This window comes from Lasioglossum baleicum, chromosome 12, assembly GCF_051020765.1.
Source record: "Lasioglossum baleicum chromosome 12, iyLasBale1, whole genome shotgun sequence".
Taxonomy (NCBI): Eukaryota; Metazoa; Arthropoda; class Insecta; order Hymenoptera; family Halictidae; genus Lasioglossum; species Lasioglossum baleicum.
Window position 1 is genome coordinate 3,075,506 of NC_134940.1, and position 23,510 is coordinate 3,099,015.

The 23,510-nt window shown below is 40.2% G+C and overlaps 1 protein-coding gene across 4 annotated transcripts in view; it reads right to left on the bottom strand.

Moving 5' to 3' along the window:
- The window catches only part of Axn (protein axin), a 30,998-nt gene that overhangs the window by 1,894 nt on the left and 5,594 nt on the right, over window positions 1-23,510 (bottom strand). The window contains exons 1-7 of one of the 4 annotated variants that reach the window (XM_076436021.1): window positions 16,242-23,395; window positions 4,297-4,452; window positions 3,267-4,071; window positions 2,704-2,868; window positions 1,475-2,154; window positions 878-1,188; window positions 498-796 (exon numbers count right to left, since the gene is read on the bottom strand). In XM_076436021.1, the coding sequence (XP_076292136.1) occupies window positions 498-796; window positions 878-1,188; window positions 1,475-2,154; window positions 2,704-2,868; window positions 3,267-4,071; window positions 4,297-4,363 (2,327 nt within the window). In that variant the 5' untranslated portion in view covers window positions 4,364-4,452; window positions 16,242-23,395. Of the gene's footprint in view, window positions 1-497; window positions 797-877; window positions 1,189-1,474; window positions 2,155-2,703; window positions 2,869-3,266; window positions 4,072-4,296; window positions 4,453-5,752; window positions 6,347-16,241; window positions 23,396-23,510 lie in introns of those variants that run through there. The other 3 variants (XM_076436022.1, XM_076436019.1, XM_076436023.1) reach the window with 3 other exon arrangements.

Genomic DNA, 23,510 nt, shown 5'->3' on the forward strand with positions numbered 1-23,510 from the left:
TTCCGATCGTTTAAAAGCCTTGGGAACGGTCTACAAGGAAGGAAAGCGGGTCCCATATGAACTCAAGCCAAGAGACATTGAGAAGCGAAAAACCATCTGCGAAATTCTGCTTGCGAAACCATCACAAGAGTTGTCAAAGAAACGTTAGAACCACTTCGCTGGGAAGTGCTACCCCATGCGGCTTATTAGCCAGACTGCGCCCCTTCTGACTATCACTGGTTTTGGTCGATGGCACACGCACTTGCCGAGGAACGATTTAATTCTTACGAAAATGTCGAAAAATGGATCCCTGACTAGGTAACCTCCAAAGATGACTCATTCTGTCGTCGCGGAATTCGCTTGCTGCCCGAAAGATGGGGAAAAGTCATCGCTAACGATGGACAATATTTTGATTAATGTACTTTCTCATTTTGTTTCTGAAATAAAGCTCTACTTTTTGTAAAAAAAAAAAAAAGAACGGAACTTCCCGATTGACCTGATATATTCATTATACTGACCGATAGCTGCCTTTCTTAGGAAGGTATTCTTTAAACTGCTTTAAAGTGACATTATGACCAGGAATTTTAGTCCTATAAGGAAACTGTTCGTCACAGAAACTGAACACAACGGTGGTAAAATCTCCGATATCTTGCTTCGTTTTCCTTAACGTTGATTGATTTGATTGAACTGAATAAGATTGACTCTGCATTGTAGGCTCATACGATGATTGCTTAGAAATATTAGAATGACGTTGCTTGCAACTTGAACGTGCCCCTTCCTCGATTAATCTTCTCCTCGCTTCTTCTAATTGGGTTGCCTGTTTAACAAGAATAAAGAATTTGTGTAGTAATTGGCAGAAATAATTTCAAATCATTTCTGATTAAGAATTTGCATTTACTGTATGAGGTTGTGGCAATGGTGGCATTCCTGGATCGGCGACAAAAGGTTGGGCAGGTACTCCCCACGTTTCCCTGTTCGTTCTTTCCAAAGAGCCACTACGAGATCCATACTTCTTCCCGTGACGGCTGTGTTTCACGTCTTTCTTGTCACTTTCTTTAAGCCATGACAACAGACGAATATCTTTACTAATCGTCGATGGTGGCGCGTCGCTTACAACGCTTACACCACTGTCTGTTAATTCCGTCATAGACTTTTTCGTGGCTGATCTCCTAGTCATGTCCGACCTACGGAATCTCTGCTGGTCATGACCTGCGCAAAAATTGAATAATGTAAAGAAAAATGGAAATTTCTCCTGTCACTTGCACAAATTTGTCCTGTCACTGTCAATTGATAAACAACATTTTAGTTTAGACAGCGGATCTGATGGATTTAAAACAAAAATGGGTAGGTGTAATTTAAAACATTGAAAACATTAGACGAATTTAAAAATACTATTACAATCATTTTCAACCTATTGAACGTATTAAGAGAAGAAGAAAATGTTTAATTTGCATAAAGATCCGCTGTCTAATGATCACGCTCGAACGCAATATACCTTGAAGATAAAGGTCTTGCTTATGGAGGGAATCGGCATAATCAGATGGCACGGATTTAGATTTAGGCAAGTGAGATCCTAATGAACTCATGGAGCCAGCTCCGACAAGATCGCTGCCTTCTTGGAAATCGTGAATATTACCACTATCTGCTGAAAATGTAGAGAACACATCCTTCTCTTTTCTCTGTTTGTACGATCGTGGATAATTGTGCGTAGAACGTCTTCTTTCAGGCGAATGCAGTCTTGGTGACGAGAGTCCAGGCGATCGTGAAGGCGTTAGGTCCGACCAAACTCTTGACACATGCTGGTCCAGAATTGCTTGATCGTTATCATCCTCTATCAACAATTTCTCCCTCAGTGCGTCAGCTAGCGCTTTCGGAGCTCCACTTGGCATCTCCAAAGCGGCGTCCTTGTTCACCGTGTCACCCTCTTGCAAATGCCTATCAAGCTTTTCCTGAGATTCTCTTTCGCGTTTCACATTCTCTAACTTCTCAATAAGCACTTGAGCAAATTCTTCCGGTTTCAATGGATGCATTAGATCACGCGGCACCCGCTGCGTACGGGGGATGATTGTATGATGCGCCATTGGATCACGATTTAAACTAGCTGAATCTTTCATAGCTCTACTTTGTCTTATATACTGTTTTTTACTTCGTTGTTTACCCATTGACATTCCATCACTGTAAAGAGGAAACGCAAACACATTCTTATTAATAATCGAATCATTCATATCTGACCAAATCATTTACCCTAAAATTTAGTATTTCGAACAAACTATGTGCACTGAAGTACAAGTGAAATCTAGAATGTAGGCGGATACATATTCAAGCATAAAAAATCGTTGAGTTTAATACATCAATGAATTTCCTCGCGGTAGAAAAGTTTACGCACATATATGTAACATATAACAATATTTAGTACTTCGTATAAAGATGCAATTAGGGTAAGTGAATTTTATTATGTTCACATGTTAAAGGGGAATGATTATAACTGGTGCAGAACATTTATTTTTCAATGTAATCTCCACTCTTCGTGTTACGGCATCTTCCTATCAATGTACCAGTGCGTTAATACCAGCATAATAGAGGGATTTAATTTATAGAACTCGTAGAATGTGCAAACATTTTAAATTACAAAGCAACGAAAGTAAAACACAGCGAAAGTGCTAAACACGAATTTAGCGAATAAAAATTCATTCTTTGCGTATAACATAAAATCAAAAAACTTACACTGATGAATCGGTGAGAGACATATTGTCTGATTCGGTTCGTGCATCACTGCTCAAGCTTTGAAGTTCTGAATCCTGTCTGGATACTGGATTGTACGAGGAATATTGTGCGTGCAGTCTGGGTACGAGCATATGATATGGACTAGCTCCATGTTGCAAGTAAATGCTACGAGCGCCACGAAAATGTCAAACCAAAAGGAAAAAGAAAAACAAACGAAAGATTGGAAAACATTCTGACAGATATAATCGAAAATTTTCAAATATAACAGGGAAATTAAAACACTCATATATTGTACAATAGTTTTTCGTATATCGCAGTGTGTGACGAGTTTCGATTGCAATTAAAAGACTTTCCGAATACTACAAATATATATGTGTACGAAACCATTATACGCTACGAAAACGTTATGAAAGAAAAAGTCCACACATCAAGCTTAAAAATAATACAAGCTAAAGAAAGCAGTTCAATGCAAATCTAACTTGAGAGCATTCTAGGTAATGAATGTTTTAAGTGGATAGAAAACCACATTTGTTAACTTAACAGAAAAAAAAAAGATTTATTACCCAGCATATGCTTCTGGCTTTGGTCGAAGATCCATCGCCCTAGTTTGTTGAGTAGCCATAAGCATATCTTTGGTCAATCTCAGCTCACCCCTCAATTCCCCAGGCGTTTCACTAGCTGAATGTGAGCTATGTACGGAACTAACAAATTCACTGTCTTCGTGGACAGTGGGCAATAAGCTTGGCCCGCAAGAAACAGACATCTCTCGACTGGATCCTGAACTAGGACATCCGCCAGAATCTGGATTCTGGCAGGACTGTACATATTGAAGATACATATCAGACCGAAGAAAGTTTGGATATGTAGTCTCATTAATGAGGCGTTCGACTTCCAACTGTACAGCATCGAACACCTTTTCGTCCGCCCGTCCTTCCTTAACTCGACGATTAGCCTCTTTTCGTACATCTTCCGGTATGGCTAATTGCGATTTAAGGAAGAACTTTCTGTAGATAAGTTTAACCAATTGATTTATCCTTTCAGGATCATCTTGTTCCTTGAGACCCTCACACGCAAACCAGAAGTTAAGGGGATTTGCATGTGGTCTACCTTCTTGATCCAGATATTTTCTGAACAATTCCAAGCCCACTGGATCCTGCAGCAGGGAGTGCAAGTTCCTGGCCCACCGCAGACAAGCAGGCGGTGAATCACTTTCCATAGTTGTCGTACTACAGCAACCTTCCGGTTCAAATCCCAAAGGTGCCGAAGCATCGCAACCTGAAGCTGTTGGAGTTGCAAGAGAGGAGCGCCTAGGGGTCAGAGTCGGACTCTGTGGACGGAACCTGCTGACGTAGTTTCCAGTTTCCTCTCCTACGATCAAAATGATATCATAATATTATCTTGGTCTTTGCTAATCGTCTGCTTTAGTGCGCAAAGTTAACCTATCTATTTATTTTGACATGTACAACGGTAACAGGAAAATTTAATACGAGGAATTCTCAGAAATTATTTATGTATGCGCACATATTTCTTTGTTGTAAAAGTAATTACTATGACACGGATGGAGTGTATTTTAAAATATATGTAGACACTTACCAGGCACTGGTGGCCGTGGAGAGTTTTCATTGAAGCAACGTGCTTCGTTCTGTCGAGATCCACTCATCCTATCTATTATGGCCTTCGCGTATTATTTTACGTTCTATATTTAATTTAGGCCCACGACGCCTCTTAGTGGACATGGTTAATCCAAACCTAAAACGAGAATAAAATATTTTTGCATGAGTATCTTTTCCTTTGTAAGTAACAGCGATCAATGAATTATTCAGATAAATAATTATGAAGCATATTATAACAGAACTATTGTCCTTGTATAGAGAATAAAAAAATAATATGACATTTTTATTTCATATTTCTGAATTATTACTGCAGATTTGTATTTCTAAGTTCATATAGTCAATATCCAATGCCATGTAGTTTGGTCCGTAGTATTGTGCTATGGAGGAGCTATATTTTGAATTCAGGGGTCTCGAACAACAGACCGAAGCACCGGGTGCTGGATCGATCGAGCTCCGTGGTGAGTCATATACCAATTAGGCACCTCAGGATGGTTTTCCTATCCGGAAGAACCTTTAAGGGCGGAGCCTGACAGAAAAACTGTAGGGTAGAGCTCCTGGCAGTCTGCGCATTGAAAGATGCCTCTCTATATATCCCTATTGGTCCGCGCAGAGCATTTGTGTGGTATTGATCGAGAAAAATTATAACGCAATCTATTGAACACTACAGTCAACCCCGAACAGGGCTTGGCTCTAGAATAAAACTCACTGCAGAGTAAAATTTTATTTTGACAGGATAGCTAGATATTAATAGATCCATAGGGTAAGGTATTCTACACAAAAGAAAAGGGCTATTATATTCCCGAAGGTTCAGTCTATTGTTACGGCGGTCTATAGAAATATGATTTCATAAGGATCCTAACATTTCTCTGTTATATTCTGTTTTAGTTAGAAGGACATCGTAACGTTACTGCACAAGCATTTAACTTTAGCATTACATTAACAATACGTTTAGCCGCATAATTTAGCATCAAAACGATCGGAACACATTAATATTGTATGAAAATGTTAATAGAACATATCTCTGTGAGTACTATATACATGTGTTTTAAATTATTGCCAAATTCTCGAGCTTAGAACGGGTTTACTAATAGAGGAATGAATAAATCTACATACACAAGTAATTACGTAGGTGAAACGTATGAAAAACACTGTCGAGCTAAAAGAGTACATATCTACGTTAAAAGAAGATAAAGAATTGAATAGGAAAAACTGAAACGCACACGACACAAGCATACACCAACATCGATATCTTAATGTATAAGTAGGTTTACGGTATATAAAAGCTTTAGACAACCATAGAAATCTGATCTCTACCTGCTCGAGAGAGGGAGAGAGAGAGAGAAAGAGGAAATATGAAATGAAAAGCTGTCATAATGAATCATCTCACTCGAGCGCACATTTCCCTGTGTTACGGGGATGAAAAGGAATATACATACCATTTTGCTAAGAGTTTCCTATACCTGACCTTGAAATCTATTTAGCCGAACGAAATCTGTTATGATCTTTACAACTTTATGGACCCGAATCACTGGCAGCTTTTAACTTCCATTGTTATAGAACAGAATGAACATGCGATACCACTGTCTACGCGTCTCCAGGCAAACTGAGCGAAGGCTGCGTCCTGACCAGGACCGACGCCACATTGGTACAGCAAGGGTGGAGTAGGGATACAATGTCTGATCTTGTCAGATTGTGAGGCGTTGGATTCTGATAACTCTACCTTACAAATAATTGCTTCTACTTTACAAATAAAAAGCCACCTAGCTCCGATGAAATACAATATCATACGTATTTCCAATAAATATAGAAATACATACTGCTTCTAATATTTATACACCTTCACTCAATTAATTTATTCTAAGGAGAATAATAATAATAATGAACTAGTCACAACATTACGACTTCATTTTTAAATTATATCATACTTATACTTGTCTTATACTGACTGCTAATAATATTTTAATTGTTATAATAGTATTTTTATACCAATATAATAATATATCAAAAATTAATAAAAACATTATTCTAATAAGATATTTGAATTACTTTAGGATTGTTAAAAAATGACTACATTCAACACAGGTTCGAAGAGACCTCCCTAAGTAATGAATAAATATTAACACAAATAGTTAGTTTAAATTTATTTCTTAAATATAAACTACTTTTAACAAAACTGTTTATATATGATAAATAAAGATTTTTGCATACTGAGCGAAGTTCAAATCTTTTTAATTGAAAAGGGCAAGGTAACTTATTTTATTTCCTTTATAAATACGTTGATCGTAATAGAAGTCTTGTGACGTAGAGAAAAATTCAATTCATAATTTAATTAATTAATATACGATAAGTTAGTATAAGCTTATACATACATAAAAGAATACTCGTATAGCTATAACCACCTGTAACAGCGCGTACAAGTTTACATGAAAAACCGTTACGACTTTATTTACATTTTTTGTTCCGTCTTTGCTAATAGATGGCACTAGGTACACCGTCGTTTCGAGCCTGAGGGTGTTCCTACGTACACATTGGTACACATTACGAATTTTTCATTTTCACCATAGAAATGTTATTTTTTTCTGTGAAACTGTGCCTTTTTTTTTATATAAATTACAAAATTTATCAATCAATAAAAGATAATGAAAACATTTTTCTCTACAAATTAATTATTGACTCGACATGTCTGTTTATTGATATTATATGTATTGTATTTCAACAGAGAGTGAAAATAGAAATTTTTTAAGTAGAATTTAATCATTTCAGGATATCAGGAAAGCTGTGAAAGGAATTAATATTGTCATTAAAGTAATGATCGCGAGGATTTTAGAATCGTTCAGACTGAAGAGAGAATTTATTGTCAATATGACGGAATCTGATGAACTTGGGATCTATTCTACTCTTAAACCAGCTGCACTTCAGCCTTAATCATTACCCGAGCGTTTCTGATAGGGATCCGAGGGTGATCCGCCATTCAACGTAGCATACTTCATTAGAATCTTCAATTTTAATAACGACGAAAGTGCGAGAATAATCATTTCAACGGGCACCTTGCACGGTTCTCTCTAATGTCTTCTTCATTTTCTACTTGCTTAATGATGTCCGTCGTTATAATTATTCGAACCACGGTACCGTGAGATATAATTATATGTATGTCGAAAGGAATGCGTCGCGTCAAGAACTATTAGGACTGTTGTATATAACACGACGATGAATTTTATATACGGTGAAACCCTTCGTTCAATTTCAATTTCGGATAACGATTCGAAACGTCTCGTGTGTAAATGAGATCGGATATTTTTTGAATGTCCTCCTCTGATTTCTCAATACATATGTACCTCTCGAGTGTTCGAGCTACATATTGCTATCGTCTGAATGGATTTGAACATTTTAGTAATGTTCACTCAAAAGATTATCCTCCCATATTAAATTTGGTGCTCGAGACTTATACCTTAATTATACATACGTTCCTTCTAGTACATACAATGAAATGGAAATTTCTTCTACTCTTTTTTTAAATATTTGTTAAAAGAATGTATTATTGATTTAATTGGTACATGGCTATTTTTCGATCACAGTAATATGTACAAAATGTTATCGATTTTATTATTTCATATTTTCTTATGTTATATTATGTTTTGAGGGCCATCCATTTTTCTTTAATTCAGAAATGAATAGTACATTCTAAAATATTCTAGTACGTTCTAGAATATTCTGGTATATTCTGATAAAGTTACCCTATTGCGGCAGAATTGACCAAAGCTCGTGACATTTCGTGAATCATAATCGAATTCCTAGAAGGTGAAAGTATCCTAACCCCGGGAGTGTAGAAAAGCCATCTGGACAGGATACGTACAAAATTCATCTCCGAGCGACACGCTATATTCCCCCTTTCGCTTGGTCGGTAAATGCTAGGATCGGCGTTACCCGGCATACCAAGCTGTTTGATATCGACGAGCGAAATACTGAGAATCCATACAAGGAGGTCCCACGATATTGAAATTTTCCCGACCGTGCAGAAATGTATCAAACCGTATGGAATTTAAATCTCGCGTCCCACTGGAGCATTACCTTCAGTCGTCCGAGAACATTTTTCGGTTTTCACACGAATATGGAAATACAATATTAAAACGCGCGGCACCGTGACATGCCCCGGTGTTAAAGGGGGCCCCTCTCCCCGTATATTACTTAGAAACCCTTCGCGCAGTGCCTAATAAATGATTATTAATCGACGGGCCGCATGAAATTCTGCATTAATAAAGTTACACTGTCCAACAAATTTCAACTTTTTTTGTGATTTCAATATACTGTTGGGTCCTTCTTATAGAGTTTTTTGCGCTGATTCCGAATCTGGTTTTAATTTTTTTCCTATACGTCCAGTTTTTGAAAATCATGGCTTTGAAAAAAAAACATATTTTTCAACTTTAAACAAATATTGTGATGTTATTATAAAAGATATTGAATTGTTGATTACAGCAAACGATTCTGTAGACTTTCCCGAATACAGTGATATCCAATATTAATACATTATGATTGTTTAAACATGTTTAAACAATGATTAAAGACGGAGATGCACCACTTTTGCACCAATTTTTGCGGATATTTTCGAATTTATCTCAAAAAATAAGGGTCCAGCGAAAAATTGAACTATACCACGCGAAAGAGCAGACTTTTATCTTGAGAAACCCCCCTGTGAAGTTTGCATGGTCGAAGTTTTTACCGAACCAGAAAGCAAAATATCTTCGCCCGACATGCGTTGACGCCAGTGGTGCTCTTCCACTAGCGCGGTCGTTCGTCGGGATACGGCGCGGCGCGCTGCGGTGAAACGGCGCGTGGCTATAAGCGCGCAATTATGTCAGCTTACTTAAATGTAATATTTTATTTAATGTTATATTATTGTGATTTATTATTTATTAGTATATTTATTCTGCATAAATTATTTTATGTATTTTTTAATGTTAGTCTCTCGTTTATAGTATATTTAATACAAAAAATACCTTTTGTAACAAAAAAATAATTTATTCACACACTACACTATTACACTATTTACAATGCTAATATATATGTGTACACTATTCAGATATAATACACTACTAAAATAGATATATTATATACACAACAACTAAAATACTATAAATAACTATAAATGTTTTTTATGAAGTTTTATACGTAGCAATGCAGATTTGAAATGCTTGACACGACTGATTTCAACAAACACAAAGCCAAAACTGAACTCTGGCATCAGTTTTCTTAAGAACCAACACGATATTTTGAAATAAATGACGGTCTACGGACAACGGAATACATACAATGTAAGGAAAGTCTGCAATGCGGTGACTGAAAAATTTTATTTTCAGTAATTGTCGTCTTATCTATGTATTGTAATTATAGTGCCAATGAACACTCGAGATTCTTCCGAGTAAAATAAGTCCAAACACAATATAAACGGGACTATTTTTATTGACTTAAATACATAATTAAAATAGTTTGCTCCATATTAAATCGATATAGTGTATTATATCTGAATAGTGTACACATATATATTAGCATTGTAAATAGTGTAATAGTGTAGTGTGTGAATAAATTATCTTTTTGTTACAAAAGGTATTTTTTGTATTAAATGTTGGCGCATCAGGGCTAGAGTAAATTACAAAGTAATATTTATAGTTCATTCACACACGATATATATTTTGGTAGAACGTATACACAAGTAATTATAATATAATGTTAACTGGCAAAACGCGGTCGCATGTTTCGACCGTTGTAGCAAGGACGCAAGCGCGCGAGCAAGCACATGAGAACGAACGCTACGCGATGTAGCTAGTGAAGCGACGCGCCACGGCGGGCCCCAACATTACTCGCGGCGGGAATTATAACCCAATTACATTAAATATACTATAAACGAGAGACTAACATTAAAAAATACATAAAATAATTTATACAGAATAAATATACTAATAAATAATAAATAACAATAATATAACATTTAATAAAATATTACATTTAAGTAAGCTGACATAATTGCGCGCTTATAGCAACGCGCCGTTTCACCGCAGCGCGCCGCGCCGCACAGTGGTGCCAAATGGCCAAAAAGCGGAAAAAAATCTATAAAAACCAATCCATCCAACACATTTGCTTGAAAATTTGTGGAAAGCATGCCACAGGTACAACGGTTATGTGGCAAGAAAATAAATATTTATTTATTTATTAATTAATTTATTTTTTCATTAAATTTTTTTTTACTTGTTTTACTGTTCTCCGATTTTGATGAAATTTAAATATGTTATAGATTTCAACATTTTGAACAACTTTTTCCTTTTCCAATATAGGGGGGTCGCTTTTAGTTTTCGAGATACTCGCATTTTCGTATGCAGGAACTGACCAGGAGCCGTAAGAGCTGTGTACATACATATGTGTACATACCAAGATTTTCACCACTTTTAACCAAGTGGTGAAGTATAAGTATACCTCGTGTGTATGTTAATCAATTTCGATGAAATTTTCAGTATATATATAACTAAGATAGATCTACTAAACGTATATTTTAAATTTTCTATACGGGGACAAATAAAAAAAATTTTTAAACTGCCTTTTTTTACGTAATTGCTATTCTTTCAAAAAAATTTTTGCACGTTATTTAGTAAACAACTGCATTTAATTGATCACAAAAAATCAGATCGTTTGGTAAAAGTTTAGAAAAGTTATTCCGTTTTAGAGAGCGTACACGGATACATGCGTCTGACTCTAGTTAGAAAAAATTGGTCGCAGAGCCAGGTTCGCAGGAGTTCGCAGCCAAAACCTGGTTGGATATATACTTGAAAGTGTGTTGCATTATTTGCAACAAGTTTTATCTTGGCGCTTTTTGGCGCAAACAAGTTATGTCAAATTGAACTTTAATTCTACTATTCAAAATAGCTCTTTTTCAATTTGTGTTTTAGATAAATAAATGACACTTACATTAATTAAAGCTACGTTAAATAAATCATCTATTATAAACACAATCAAATTATAATATTGTTCAAGTGTTATAATGTTTTAGATTCTTGTGGCTGCGTTTATACGTAGACGCATTTATAAGCCAAAATCGCAGGTTTCCTTTTTCCAAACTTTCATGTCATATTATTCCTAGAAATAATTGATACTTATAAAAAATTTTTATTGGTTTACATACTCCAACTATATAGTAAACGAAATTGCAATGAAAAATCTATGTACCCAACATTCGAAAAATTGATTTTTTTCCCTGCTCGCACCACTGTGCGCCGTATCCCGACGAACGACCGCGCTAGTGGAAGAGCACCACTGGCGTCAACGCATGTCGGGCGAAGATATTTTGCTTTCTGGTTCGGTAAAAACGTCGACCATGCAAACTTCACAGGGGGGTTTCTCAAGATAAAAGTCTGCTCTTTCGCGTGGTATAGTTCAATTTTTCGCTGGACCCTTATTTTTTGAGATAAATTCGAAAATATCCGCAAAAATTGGTGCAAAAGTGGTGCATCTCCGTCTTTAATCATTGTTTAAACATGTTTAAACAATCATAATGTATTAATATTGGATATCACTGTATTCGGGAAAGTCTACAGAATCGTTTGCTGTAAACAACAATTCAATATCTTTTATAATAACATCGCAATATTTGTTTAAAGTTGAAAAATATGTCTTTTTTTAAAATTCCATTTTCTCAAAAACTGGACGTATAGGAAAAAAATTAAAACCAGATTCGGAATCAGCGCAAAAAACTCTATAAGAAGGACCCAACAGTATATTGAAATCAAATTTGGTGTTGGACAGTGTTATTGATCACAAAATTCCTTCAATTACGAGTAATCGAAATTGGATACGCCCGTATGAAATCCGTATGTGCTGCGCGCGGTGCTCTCTTCTGCGTATTTTACCGAGATGCGTAAGTGCTTCAAACTTTTAACTTCCATCTACCGGGTGTCTCGAACCGTCTGAACCAGACCATTCATCGATAAATTGAATCAACTCGGGTCTCGTCGTCGTCTCGGTTCGAGGACAGAATTGCACGATAAAAAAGTAAATTCGACGGATCGGGGAGCTTCGAAAAAGATCGGTTTTTATCAGAGAAACCGAGAAGGGGACGGAGCCGCGAAGGCGACGAAAAGGTCACGAAGAAAAAGGTGGCTCCGTCGTTGAGCGCATTCCTCGGGATGCATTAACATTTTCTAAAGGCAGACGATATTTTTGCTGGCGGCGGAAAAAGCGATCGAAGAAATGACAAGTATTTCGGAGTCACCGGTTAGATGACGAGGCGAGGGAAGGGCCCCAGCTTTCAAAGAGCGTGCTTCGCCGAGCGAGGCGTTCCGAAAACCTGTAATTACGGACCCGACGTACATCAAGCGGTGCCGCCAGCCGCCAGCCACCAGCCGGCGAGGTCTGTGTCTTCCATCTCTCTTTTTGCCTTCTTCTCTCCTTCATCGCCTTCCTCGTCCTCCTTCTTGCCTTTACCTGTACCGTCCCGTTCGTGGCTTTCTTTCCACTCGGGGTTTTTCTCTCTCTCTCTCTCTCTCTTTCCAGCGCGCGCCACCGAGCGCACGGTTTGCTTCGCGTTCGCTCCTCTCTGTTTTCTTTTCTCTTTTGTCTTTCTTTCGTTCTTTCTGTCCACTTTGAGCGGCCTCCCGCTTCGACTCCGACAGCGGTCCACCTTATTTGACCCTTCCCCTCCCTCCCTTCCACGGTCCACGTCCAAAGGGCTCTCCGATTCCTCTTTTATTTTACCCTCTTACTTTACTTACTTACTCACTCTCGGTTTCTTTCTATTTCTTCCCCGTTTCTTCGACGTCTCCCTCTGTTTACCTCCCTCTACCGTTACTCTTTCTCTCTCTTTTTCGCATCTTAGATAGCCGCGTCGGCAATCGCGGCTCGCTACTCAGAATTGCCCGAAAAACAGAGTACGAGGAACAGAGAAAGCAGGCGCAGAGTCCTCTTTCTCGCTGGTATCGTACAGCATGTTGCCCAGTGTTTACAAACTAAACAGCCACAGGGGAACTAGAGAAGTTCATCTACTTATTTATATCGTAGAGTTTACATCCACGGTCCGCGTCCAAATTAAGTTCCTCCTTAATTTCTCGAGTTCCTTATATCATTTTCGACTAAATCAAGGGTGTAGAAACGCGGTATGGTGTCCGCGACATATAATTTTGTGACAGCCTGTACACCAGTGGATCCTAGCGCTGTGCCGTTTGAAATTTGTACAGCTCTCTGTACCCTCATTGTTCTGCCGTATCTTCGGCGAGATTGTTCCTGCTCCGTCGGTAACGGTAACGGTAACGGTAACGGGATAAACCCTGGCTGTTGATCAATTTCTTAAATTGCTTTCTTTTTTTCGGGCTAGAGCTTGAAAGTAGTTCAGAGACCGGTATTCAGAGGGGGTTCGCGTATACGATATACACCCGGTTAATTGTGATCATTCGTCAAAGGAGGCAGAGAGAACTTCTTGGTACGGCACTGGGCAATCCCGCGAAGCTCCTCAAACGAGAAAAGCACACATGGCGCCCATTCAGCTAACCCTTTCAGCTTTCTCTCTTCCCTCCTGGTACCTGTAAGTTTCCTACCAACCCACCCAGTCATCCTCCTCATGCGTCACCTCCTTTTTCCTTCTTCCACCTCCGGGGTCGCTCGAGCCGCTTCGGTAAAATCTCTTTTACGCGCCCAACCGAGGAACTCTGTCTCAAACACGACGACTCTATGCTTTTCTTACGGCGACCATTTAAATTTCCACATGGCTTTACAGAGCGCAATTCGAATTTTTATCTATCTCGACTTTCCGCTCGTTCCTCTTACCCCGACCTTCCTCTATTTCTCTCTCTCTTTCTCCCTCTCGCTAACGTAGCAGACAGTTACAAAACTTTTCGTTAATACGACCGCAGAGATTTCTGCACTCCGTTTTGGGGGAATTTTGAGGGAAAAGTCTTCCCGGAAGACTCTAGTCGAATAAACGGAGCCTTCGAACCGGGTAGATCGATGATTATTTTGCTCCTGCAAGAACAAGCTGCAGATCTCGTTTCTCGGTGAAAATATTTCTCAAATGTTACATTCAAATGAATTTGTAATAACCAAGCAGCGAATTTGAAACAGTAAAAACATCAGAAGAATTTAAAAATAAATGTCTATTTCACTCCAGTTTGTTATGATTCAGGTGAAACATTTTTACTTTCCATTAAGATCTGTTGTAATTAATAATTTAGTTAATCGTATCCTAGCGTGATAAAATTACGATGTTCGTTGAACGAAGAGGAGCGCTAACTTATTGCTTGACGCCCCCAAAATCATTAGCAGGATTTTTTGTTATAGATAACAAGTGCGGTACACACGGCATGGCGAGCGGAGCGTCTGTGTCGCCACTCTAAACCCTCGCGCTGATTCGTTAACTTTTTGCTTGGTAAGTTAAAGGAAACCTGAAATTAATTTGGGTGGTCGTCATTACGACTAAATAAAACTTCCTTCTGAAGTCCTGCCACGTTCTGGGACCTGTGACGTTTCGCGTCAGCGTGTATTTTAAATAGGATTGTGAATCAATTATCTTCAAAGTACTTTACTTTTTTCCTTCGCAGTTGCGACCAATAACAAATTTTAAAGAAGAATTATTTACACATTAGCTGATAAACTAAGTTTCAAAAAGAAACTCGAGCTGCTGCGTCCAATTTTGAGAGAGAGAGAGAGAGAGCGGTCTAGATTCATCTTTCATCTATCGCTTTTGACTACGGAAAAAGCCCATCTTTGAATTATCGAGGAATGAAGAAGCACCCCGCTTAAGTCTACGCGTTCGTGAATAAATACAAAAACATAGAGCCGAAAATATCGGTACGTCAGGACTACTCGATAATCAGCACGCGACAAGACGAGAACTATCTTTATCAACCGGTATCTGGCACTAGAGATTCTCGACAATGACACGAGTAGACCATTGATCTACCCTTTCTAGTCTCGGGGCATTTGCTCCCCTTAAAATAAGGGTTAAAGAAAGAGCCCGGGCCGCGTGTAGACTTCAGATCGTTCGGAGTAAGCCCCGAGGCCAGACTATGCAATATTAATAACGTTTCCCAAAGGGTATTTTCTTTGAATGGCGCCGAGGGAGAGTTTTATCGATATCGAGCGTCCATTACGACAACGGAGATTATCAATTAAATAATAAGGGGGAGCGTTATCGGGTCGAAACGGAAATGATCCCGATCAGGCCATAAACACCGGCTTCTAAAGTCTTTTGAAGTGCCGACAAGGATTTGTTGGTGAAAGACCGAGCGGAAACGGTCAAAGGCGTGTCACCGTTATCGCCAGATGACTTTATGTAGTGGTATTATGCCTCGCGAGCTGCGAATCTTTCAAAGAAACTTCTAAGGGACCGCTCTCGCTCGGCCAGCAGCTACACCGACCGTCGGTCGACGACCGTCACGACCGCCGCGCGACCGTCGACCGCCGGCTCTCTCGACCATCGACTTAGGAGAATGTTCACTGACGTGTCAAGATTCCTCGTCGCCCCGCCTTTCTCTCCTCAATCCCGATTGACCTTCATTCGTCTCGCCAGATTATGCGTACACCTCCATTTACTCAATCCCATTTCTATCTCCCGACCCCCAAACAAAGAATCTCCATTTTTAGAAATTGCAAAATCCTGCAATAGCTACTCGACATTACGGAAAACTTACTAACAGAATTTCAATGTAGAATAATTGCTCCAGTAGTCAGCCATTCAACACTGGAACTACTAAAATATTTTTGATTTCGGTTCCAGAGTACAATCGGGGCTGGTAGTCAGCTATTTTCTGAATGTTTTCTAAGGTAGGGACACGAGTAGCGGATCTTTCAATTAAGAATAAAACAAATTCGTCCAAAATGTTTAATTCACGGGAGAAACATAAAACAACAATAGAAACGTACAACTGAATTCTTTTTCTAGTTACATAATACCTTGATCCTGCGAAACGACTGGTGTTCTCCGTTGACCGAACTTCATATTCACGCTTTGTTTAAGAATGTAGTTTACATGCCTCCAAGGCGCAGATATGTTTACGAGCAGCTTTTATGAGTTCACAGATATCGCGTACAGCTATCCTGTATGGAAAATTGATTGCCTACATCTCTCTCCATTCAGGCATTCGAACATATTGTTTCTGAGAGCAACATTCGTCCCGAGATTACACTTAAATCGGAACAGGAACAGGAACAGGAACAGGATCCGGAGTTCCGTTTGTCGCAAATGACGTCTGGCATCGGTTAGAATAGAGATATCACAATAGCAGTTCACACGCGGAAGGCTTCTATCAATCGTACAGGAACTATAGTTTTCAAGTGGTCGCAGTGCCCGCGGGAAGTCTCGGGAATAAACTTTTCCAGATAAAAAGATCCGAGTTGCCGAGTAGCCTGCATGCTTCTGCTGGTTCGCCTGAATGCGTTTCTGTTTTCCTTGTCGTTTTGTTTGCGGTCACGCATTTCATCAGTCGGGTGAAACAGAACACGGAACGTCTCCTCGGGATCATTTGCCATGCTGAATTTGTGGAGTGATAATCTCGTCAACGCGGTAGTAGAGCTTCTTCGAAGATGCGACAATAATTAATTATCCTCAAAGAGCTGATCCGACGGTGCTCGATACCCAGTTACGTCCATGGCAGTCCTGTGCAGGAGTTCCGATCAATCTTCAAGTTGCAGAAAGGAATTCGTTGGAAAAATTATCACAGTCCACATTGCGAACTATCCTCTATGTCTACCGTCTGTTGATCAGTGTATCCTCATTTACATCTTGGAAGAGATTGATATCCGTTATACCAAACAGTACACACATTCGTTGAAGACAACTCCGGTAGAATAAATTTGCGGTTTCAGGTAATTCGATTAGAAATATTTGCCGGCGTTCCTGCGGATAGGATCGCCACGTTTATTCAGTGAAATATTTTCGCCGGTGTACACCGAATATAGACGAATAGAAAAAACAAGGGCTGAAGAACGGCTCCGGTTGAATACGACAAAGGATGCCGAGGAAGACCTGTGCCCCATACAACGTACACGGTAAGACTGAAACTACACAGTGACCGTACAGCCAAGGGAGAGCGAGTATTATCTCTCTCCCTCGCTTTTTCCTCCTCGCTCCTGCACCGTCCTTCTTCTTCTTCTTCTTCTTTTCTTCTTGCTCTGCCACACCTCCCTTACGGCCGCAACTGCTTCTCTCTCTCCCTCTTACTCTCTTCTTCTTCTTCTTCTTCTTTCTCCCTTCCCTTTCCGCTCCTTGGCCATGGTGGACGGCGGGACAAAAAAGTGGTAGGGTCCAGGTATAAGGGCAAATTCTCAGCTATACATATACAATATGTACGTATCCATACTTTAAAACTCTTACGGAAACACGGAGATTTTTATAAATTTGACCAAGCAGTTCGCCTTTGCGGCGGGAATAAACAATTTTTCCAAAAGAAAAGAAAATAGAAATACATCCTCTCGGAACCGTGACGTTTCAAACGGATTTTTACGCGTCTAAACCTTTCACGGTCGGTGGCGTTACGTTCCTTCGTGTACAACCAGCCTTTAACATTTTGCCCCAGATACACAAACTCGAGAAATATTCGTACTTTTAAAAACAAATAACTTTTTTATAATTGTACCAAACAACCTGATTTTTTATAATCAATTAGAAGCATTGGTTTACGAAATGATATGCGAAAAAGATTTTCCAGATAATTTATAATTTACAAGGCTAAATGCAAAAATAAAGAAGGCATTTTTTAAAACTTTTTTACTTGGGCCTTTAATGAAAATTTAAAATATATGTTTTGTACGTTTATGTTAGTTAATATACATGCTTCAAATTCCATCGAAATCGGTTGACGACACGCATCGAAAGATGAACGATTCTGTTTATTTGAAGCAGAAACTGATCAAAAGTCGCGTAAAACTTCGATTCTCACCATTTTTCAAACGCTTGTAGCTCGTATTGTATGCTGATCGATTTCGATGAAATTTAAAGCATGTGTATTAACTAACATAGATCTACAAATTATATATTTTAAATTTTCATTAAGGGCCCAAGTAAAAAAGGTTTTAAAAATTGCCTTTTTTATTTCTGTATGTAACCTTGTAAATTATAATTTTTCGGAAAATTTCTCTTGCATATCATTTCGGAAACCGATGCTTCTAATTGATTATAAAATATCAGGTCGTTTGGCACGATTATAAAAAAGTTATTAGTTTTTAAAAGGTGTACGAATACTTTGTACACCCACTGTATGTATGTTCTATGTTGGATTTTTATATCGAGCTCCCTCTATGCCAGTAGTTTCCAACCTTTATGCTACTCCCTACTTTTTATTTTTTAATAGATACGATGATATAGACACGTTTTAAACCTACAAATTAATTTTTTATCAACAAATTCTGGCGATTTCATGCATTTAACGAAATTTCAGCGACGTCCTTGTTATATTTGCGGCTTAATATAAATATTAATAGCCCGAATGTGCTTGCACTTGTCTCCACTTTCGTCAAATCGATGGATATAACAGGCTCTATCGCTCGCCGTGCAAAAACTAAATTGAGTGTTCGCCTAAACGCATAAACTGCCGCGTCAAGGAAGATTAAAGAATAAGGGAAGCATCTGTCTGTCATCAGCCCTTGTCCGATCCAGACGGTCTCTTTAATTCCATGTTCGATGAAGCTCGATTGAAGTCGTTGCCAAACGACCGTTTGCCTCCAGGTAAATTACAAGCTAGCGCACTGATTCGTCGTATCCAGCCGTTCCGGCCACAAATTCACGGCGTTTCGCTTGGGATAGAAGACAAAGAACAACAATTACATGCATATTTTCTACAACACCGTGCTCCTAGCGAAGTGTCACTGATATAATTATAGTCTGTTGCAGAGGAAACGCGGTTACAAACGACACGCAGGGAAATATCAATTTTTTCCTAGCTGGTTGTCCAGCGGCGATGTTCAGAGCGCTGGTAAAAAAGGAAAAATCACGGTCGGACACGTGTCCAGAGCCCGCTAATCCCATTAGCCGGCGCTAAACGCGAGTTTCGGTTCGCAGACGGACGAGAAGTCGATGGAAATGAAATTATTATGATAATAATGAAAGAAAACGCACGGGAGGCCGCGGAACGGAACAGGAAATTATGAGAAGGGGAGGGGAAAGTGGTGAGGAACGGTCTGTCGAGCGGCTAGAGAAGGACAAGTTGCGAAAAGACCGTTTGCGAGCAAAAGTGAGAAACTATATAGCAATGCACCGGTGCCACTTGCGCCAGACATGCACCGGAGAGAGATACGGCTAGGTAAAGAGGGAAAAACGAGCGGGTTAGAGAAAGAGCACGAAGAGAGGGGGAGATAGAGAGCGGGACAGACGTCGGCCGTGGAAGAGGGGGAAGAAGGGGGAGAATTACGATGAGAGGGTATAAGAGAAGGAGAATCTCCGTTTGATCTTGCCGCCGCACGCGATCCCACACACATGTATGCATGTTTCTCTGGCCTCTCAATATGGATTCGCATGAATGCACTAACACATCGCGTCAGTTAAAATCTCTCCTCTCTCTCACCTTCGGCTCTCTCGTCAGTCCTCTGTGCCTTCGATCGGCGGTGTGCACGCCGGGCACTCTGTTGCTCTTGGATGTGTATAATAAACACCGTGCGAGCCAACTCAGCCGAGTCGCCTATAATTTCTCGCGGAAAATTATATGTTAATGCGCCCTTAATGGCGTCGTTCGTTAACGGGATCGTTGTACAAGCCCGAGGGATAGAACTGTGGCCAGAGAGCCGCGATTCGATTCGCTCGAGCATGCCGCGAGTCGTCAATTCAACCAGACCCCGGTCATAGTTTCTTGTATTGCATTTTCTTATCGAATACACGCGCGCGTTCTCTCTCTCTCTCTCCTTCTTGCCGTGCCTACGCGCGAAAGTGTGCTAACGAACAAAAAAAAATATTCTTGGAAAATATCCCTACGGCTGATACTTTATTTAATGCGCCCGCGCAAGAGCATTTAAAAACAATGTTCGAACATAACTCGCCTCTTTGCCTGGCGGTCCCGGCCTGCTTTGAAATCATTTTTTGCCTTCCTCCACTCTTTTCTTCATCTGTTTTTTTGTTTTATTGTAAAATGAGCGGAATATTTCAATAACCGTTCCTTCTGGAAGTCGGTTTTTTTTCATCAGAAGCAACACCCCCTTCGGGTTTCGACTGCTTCGAGACCGGCCCCGGCACCGACAAAGAAACTGTTACCGTTCGGTCAGTTTTTCTAAGGTCCGGTAATTACTGTAATTTGTAAGCCGGGCGCAAGTCCCCGAGGAAACTTACTTCCGTGTGCCAAGGGACATGTTGGGACTGTACAATCTCCACTCATTATCAATGTCGGTTATATAATAGCACTCGGGAAATGTTAATCACCGATCTGCGGTTTGCGCCTCGCCTCGCATTAGCGTCAACGGGGGCTTCCAAGTTTCGGAATTGAACGGAAATGTGTTCGCTGTTTGAAATCTTCTCTTCTTCGTCTTATCAGTTATTTCGCATCACGTTACTTTAAACTAAATTCAAATTCAATGTAATTCGTTTAGTGTTAATATCCTCTTCGCACATTCATAATTACGGGCACAAATATGTTAGCCATGAAAAATTTCGGAGCATTCGTCCTTGTTCCGCGAACGCAGTACACTTTAAACACTGCACGCGACACATGTGCATTGTCTATTCCCTTTTTGTGCCACATCCTTTTGTTTCGAAGCTCGTTCGTGCTGCTTTCGAATATTTCATAGTTGTTTTAAGACGTTTCGCCAAGTGTTTGAAGGGACATATTTGTCTTACCTCTCGCGATCGCATGTTACAGTACGATTGCCATTAAAATCCGCGTTCAGCATCCAGGATCCGCATAAAATTCTGAAACGCGCGCGTTTCTCCGGCGGTTCTAGGATGCGATCGAAGAAGATGCACGCACGAAGCCAGAAGGTTAATCGAACCGTGTCCGCACGAAAAATCAGTTACCGTGATTGGAATCGGCGATTATGCAAAACGTTTGCGCGCCGGTATCGTTCCCGGTAAGAGGATAAAGACGATACGCGGCGCGGCGGCAACGGCAGAGGTTCCCGAAGGTAATACTCATGACTGTTTGATCGGCCTCTTCGGACAGAGAGAATTTCCCGTGGGTCCACGGCAGCGGAACAAAGTCCTCAAAGAATGAAGATCGCCCAGCTAAAAACGTGGCAAGAGAAGTGGCGCCTTTGACCCTCATTGTCTGCGCTCTTTGCCCGTCGCATGCACGGCCTAATGGACTCTGTTTATCTTTTTCGCTTTCTTCTCTTCCCCCTTCGTCTCATTCGCGACAATACAGACATACTCCCCCTCTGTTCAACCCCTCCCTAACCCCTTCCTTACGCGCGTAACTAGACTTAACTGCACCCGGTTCCTTTTCACCTTGATCACGACGACGATTTTCGCCTTCGACTTCCCTTATGACCTCGGGGGAACCGTCTTTGACGACATCGCACACACGGCGCCGATTATTATGTATGTATCTGCTCTTATTTGTCGGGATAATATCTTTTCTGAACGTTCGAGATCCGTTTATTCATCTACACGAGACATTAGACCTAATAGAAATGTTTCATTCAAATTGCGATTATTCATTTTTTCATTATTTCAACATTTTCTCATTATTCATTGAAACAAAAGTTCAGCAACCTTCCAAAGGATGATCAGAGAAAGCTGTATATAAAGGCTCAACAATTTTTTGCCGAACATCAATACCAGGATGATCGAACTACGCTATTCGAGACAGCTGGTAGGCTCACCACAGTCGCAATCATCGAGAAATTAATTAGGGATTCAACCATTGTGAATCTTCAATTTTTAAAGGACCATTAACACCTTGGAGCCGGAGGTATCCTTTCGGTTCCCTCGGTAGATTCAAAATGGTAATAAAAATGTCAAGCATGACGGCATCAAAGCCGCCGCGTGTCGAGGCCAAGCTTCGGCGCTGAAGACATCAAAACAAGCGCCGCGACATCAATCGATGCCGATTCTTAAAGTTTAATTTACGACTTTCCTTATCTAGAGGCTCAAGCCCGAACTGTCAAAGCCGTCCCGGAGGTGTTACATGCCGAAGGTGTGTCGTGCACTAATATGTACCTGTACATATACAGAATTTTCTTAGTGTGCGAGATGTTTCCATCATTCTGTTCAACTCCTGTTCGCGTACACAAAACAACATCAAATCCATTCGTGTATACAACAAAAGGAACAGTGTGGAAGACGAACAACTAGAATTTCGAAAACTCTCTACAAGTTGAAAGGGAGAGAATTGAACATAAACCTACAACAAAAAGGACCAGAAGAGGGTGGCGAGTAGATAATATTGTCTGGAAACAACCACTAATTCTGCAACGAGAAAAATTGCTGCAACAAAAGGAACAGAATGGAAAACAAGGGATGCTTTTCAAAGTCAAACGGTTGCAAGAGGGTGGCGTCCACATAGATAATGTTGTCTTGAAACAACGATTCATTCTGCAACCAGGAAAAATAGAATAGTAATGCACGAGAAGACAATATCGAATTAATTCATATATTCCTGCAACAAAAGGAAGAGAATGGGAGGGTTGGTTTTGGGTCAAACGGTTGCACGAGGGGTTGCACGAGGGGTTGCAGAGCGAGATCCAGAGCTCTCGGTCTGTCTGGGATGGAGTCGACGAATCCGACGTGTGTCTGTTCCTTAAAATTGTTCCAGTTCATCGACGCCTGGGCGCGTCATACGTATAAATGCATGCAGATGTATTCAGTTTCGGAGTATCCGAGGCGTGTACCAATACACGATGGCGATACCAGGTGGCCCCTCGGTCACACGAGACAGACTGACACACAAATTGAGCCGTGCGACGCGCGACGGCAACGACACCGGGGAAACTGAATGACAAAAGGGTGGGCGATGGAGATGGCGGCGTAACGGTGGTAGAACGGGAACAGAAGAATGGTGGGGAGCAAACAGTGAGAACAGTGAGAACAGTGCTACAGACAATAGAGACAATTATTGCACACAGACACGAAGATGATGGATCAAACGCGGTACCATTTCGGCGCCCTCTTTATCTTCTTTCACTTATCTTTTACTCCGCTTACCCACCCCCCCCCCGCCCCCACCCTTCTCGCGACTGCACGCACGCAAGCATCCGCCCCCGCAAAACGTTCTTTTTTCTTATCATAACATTTTCCGCGTTTAC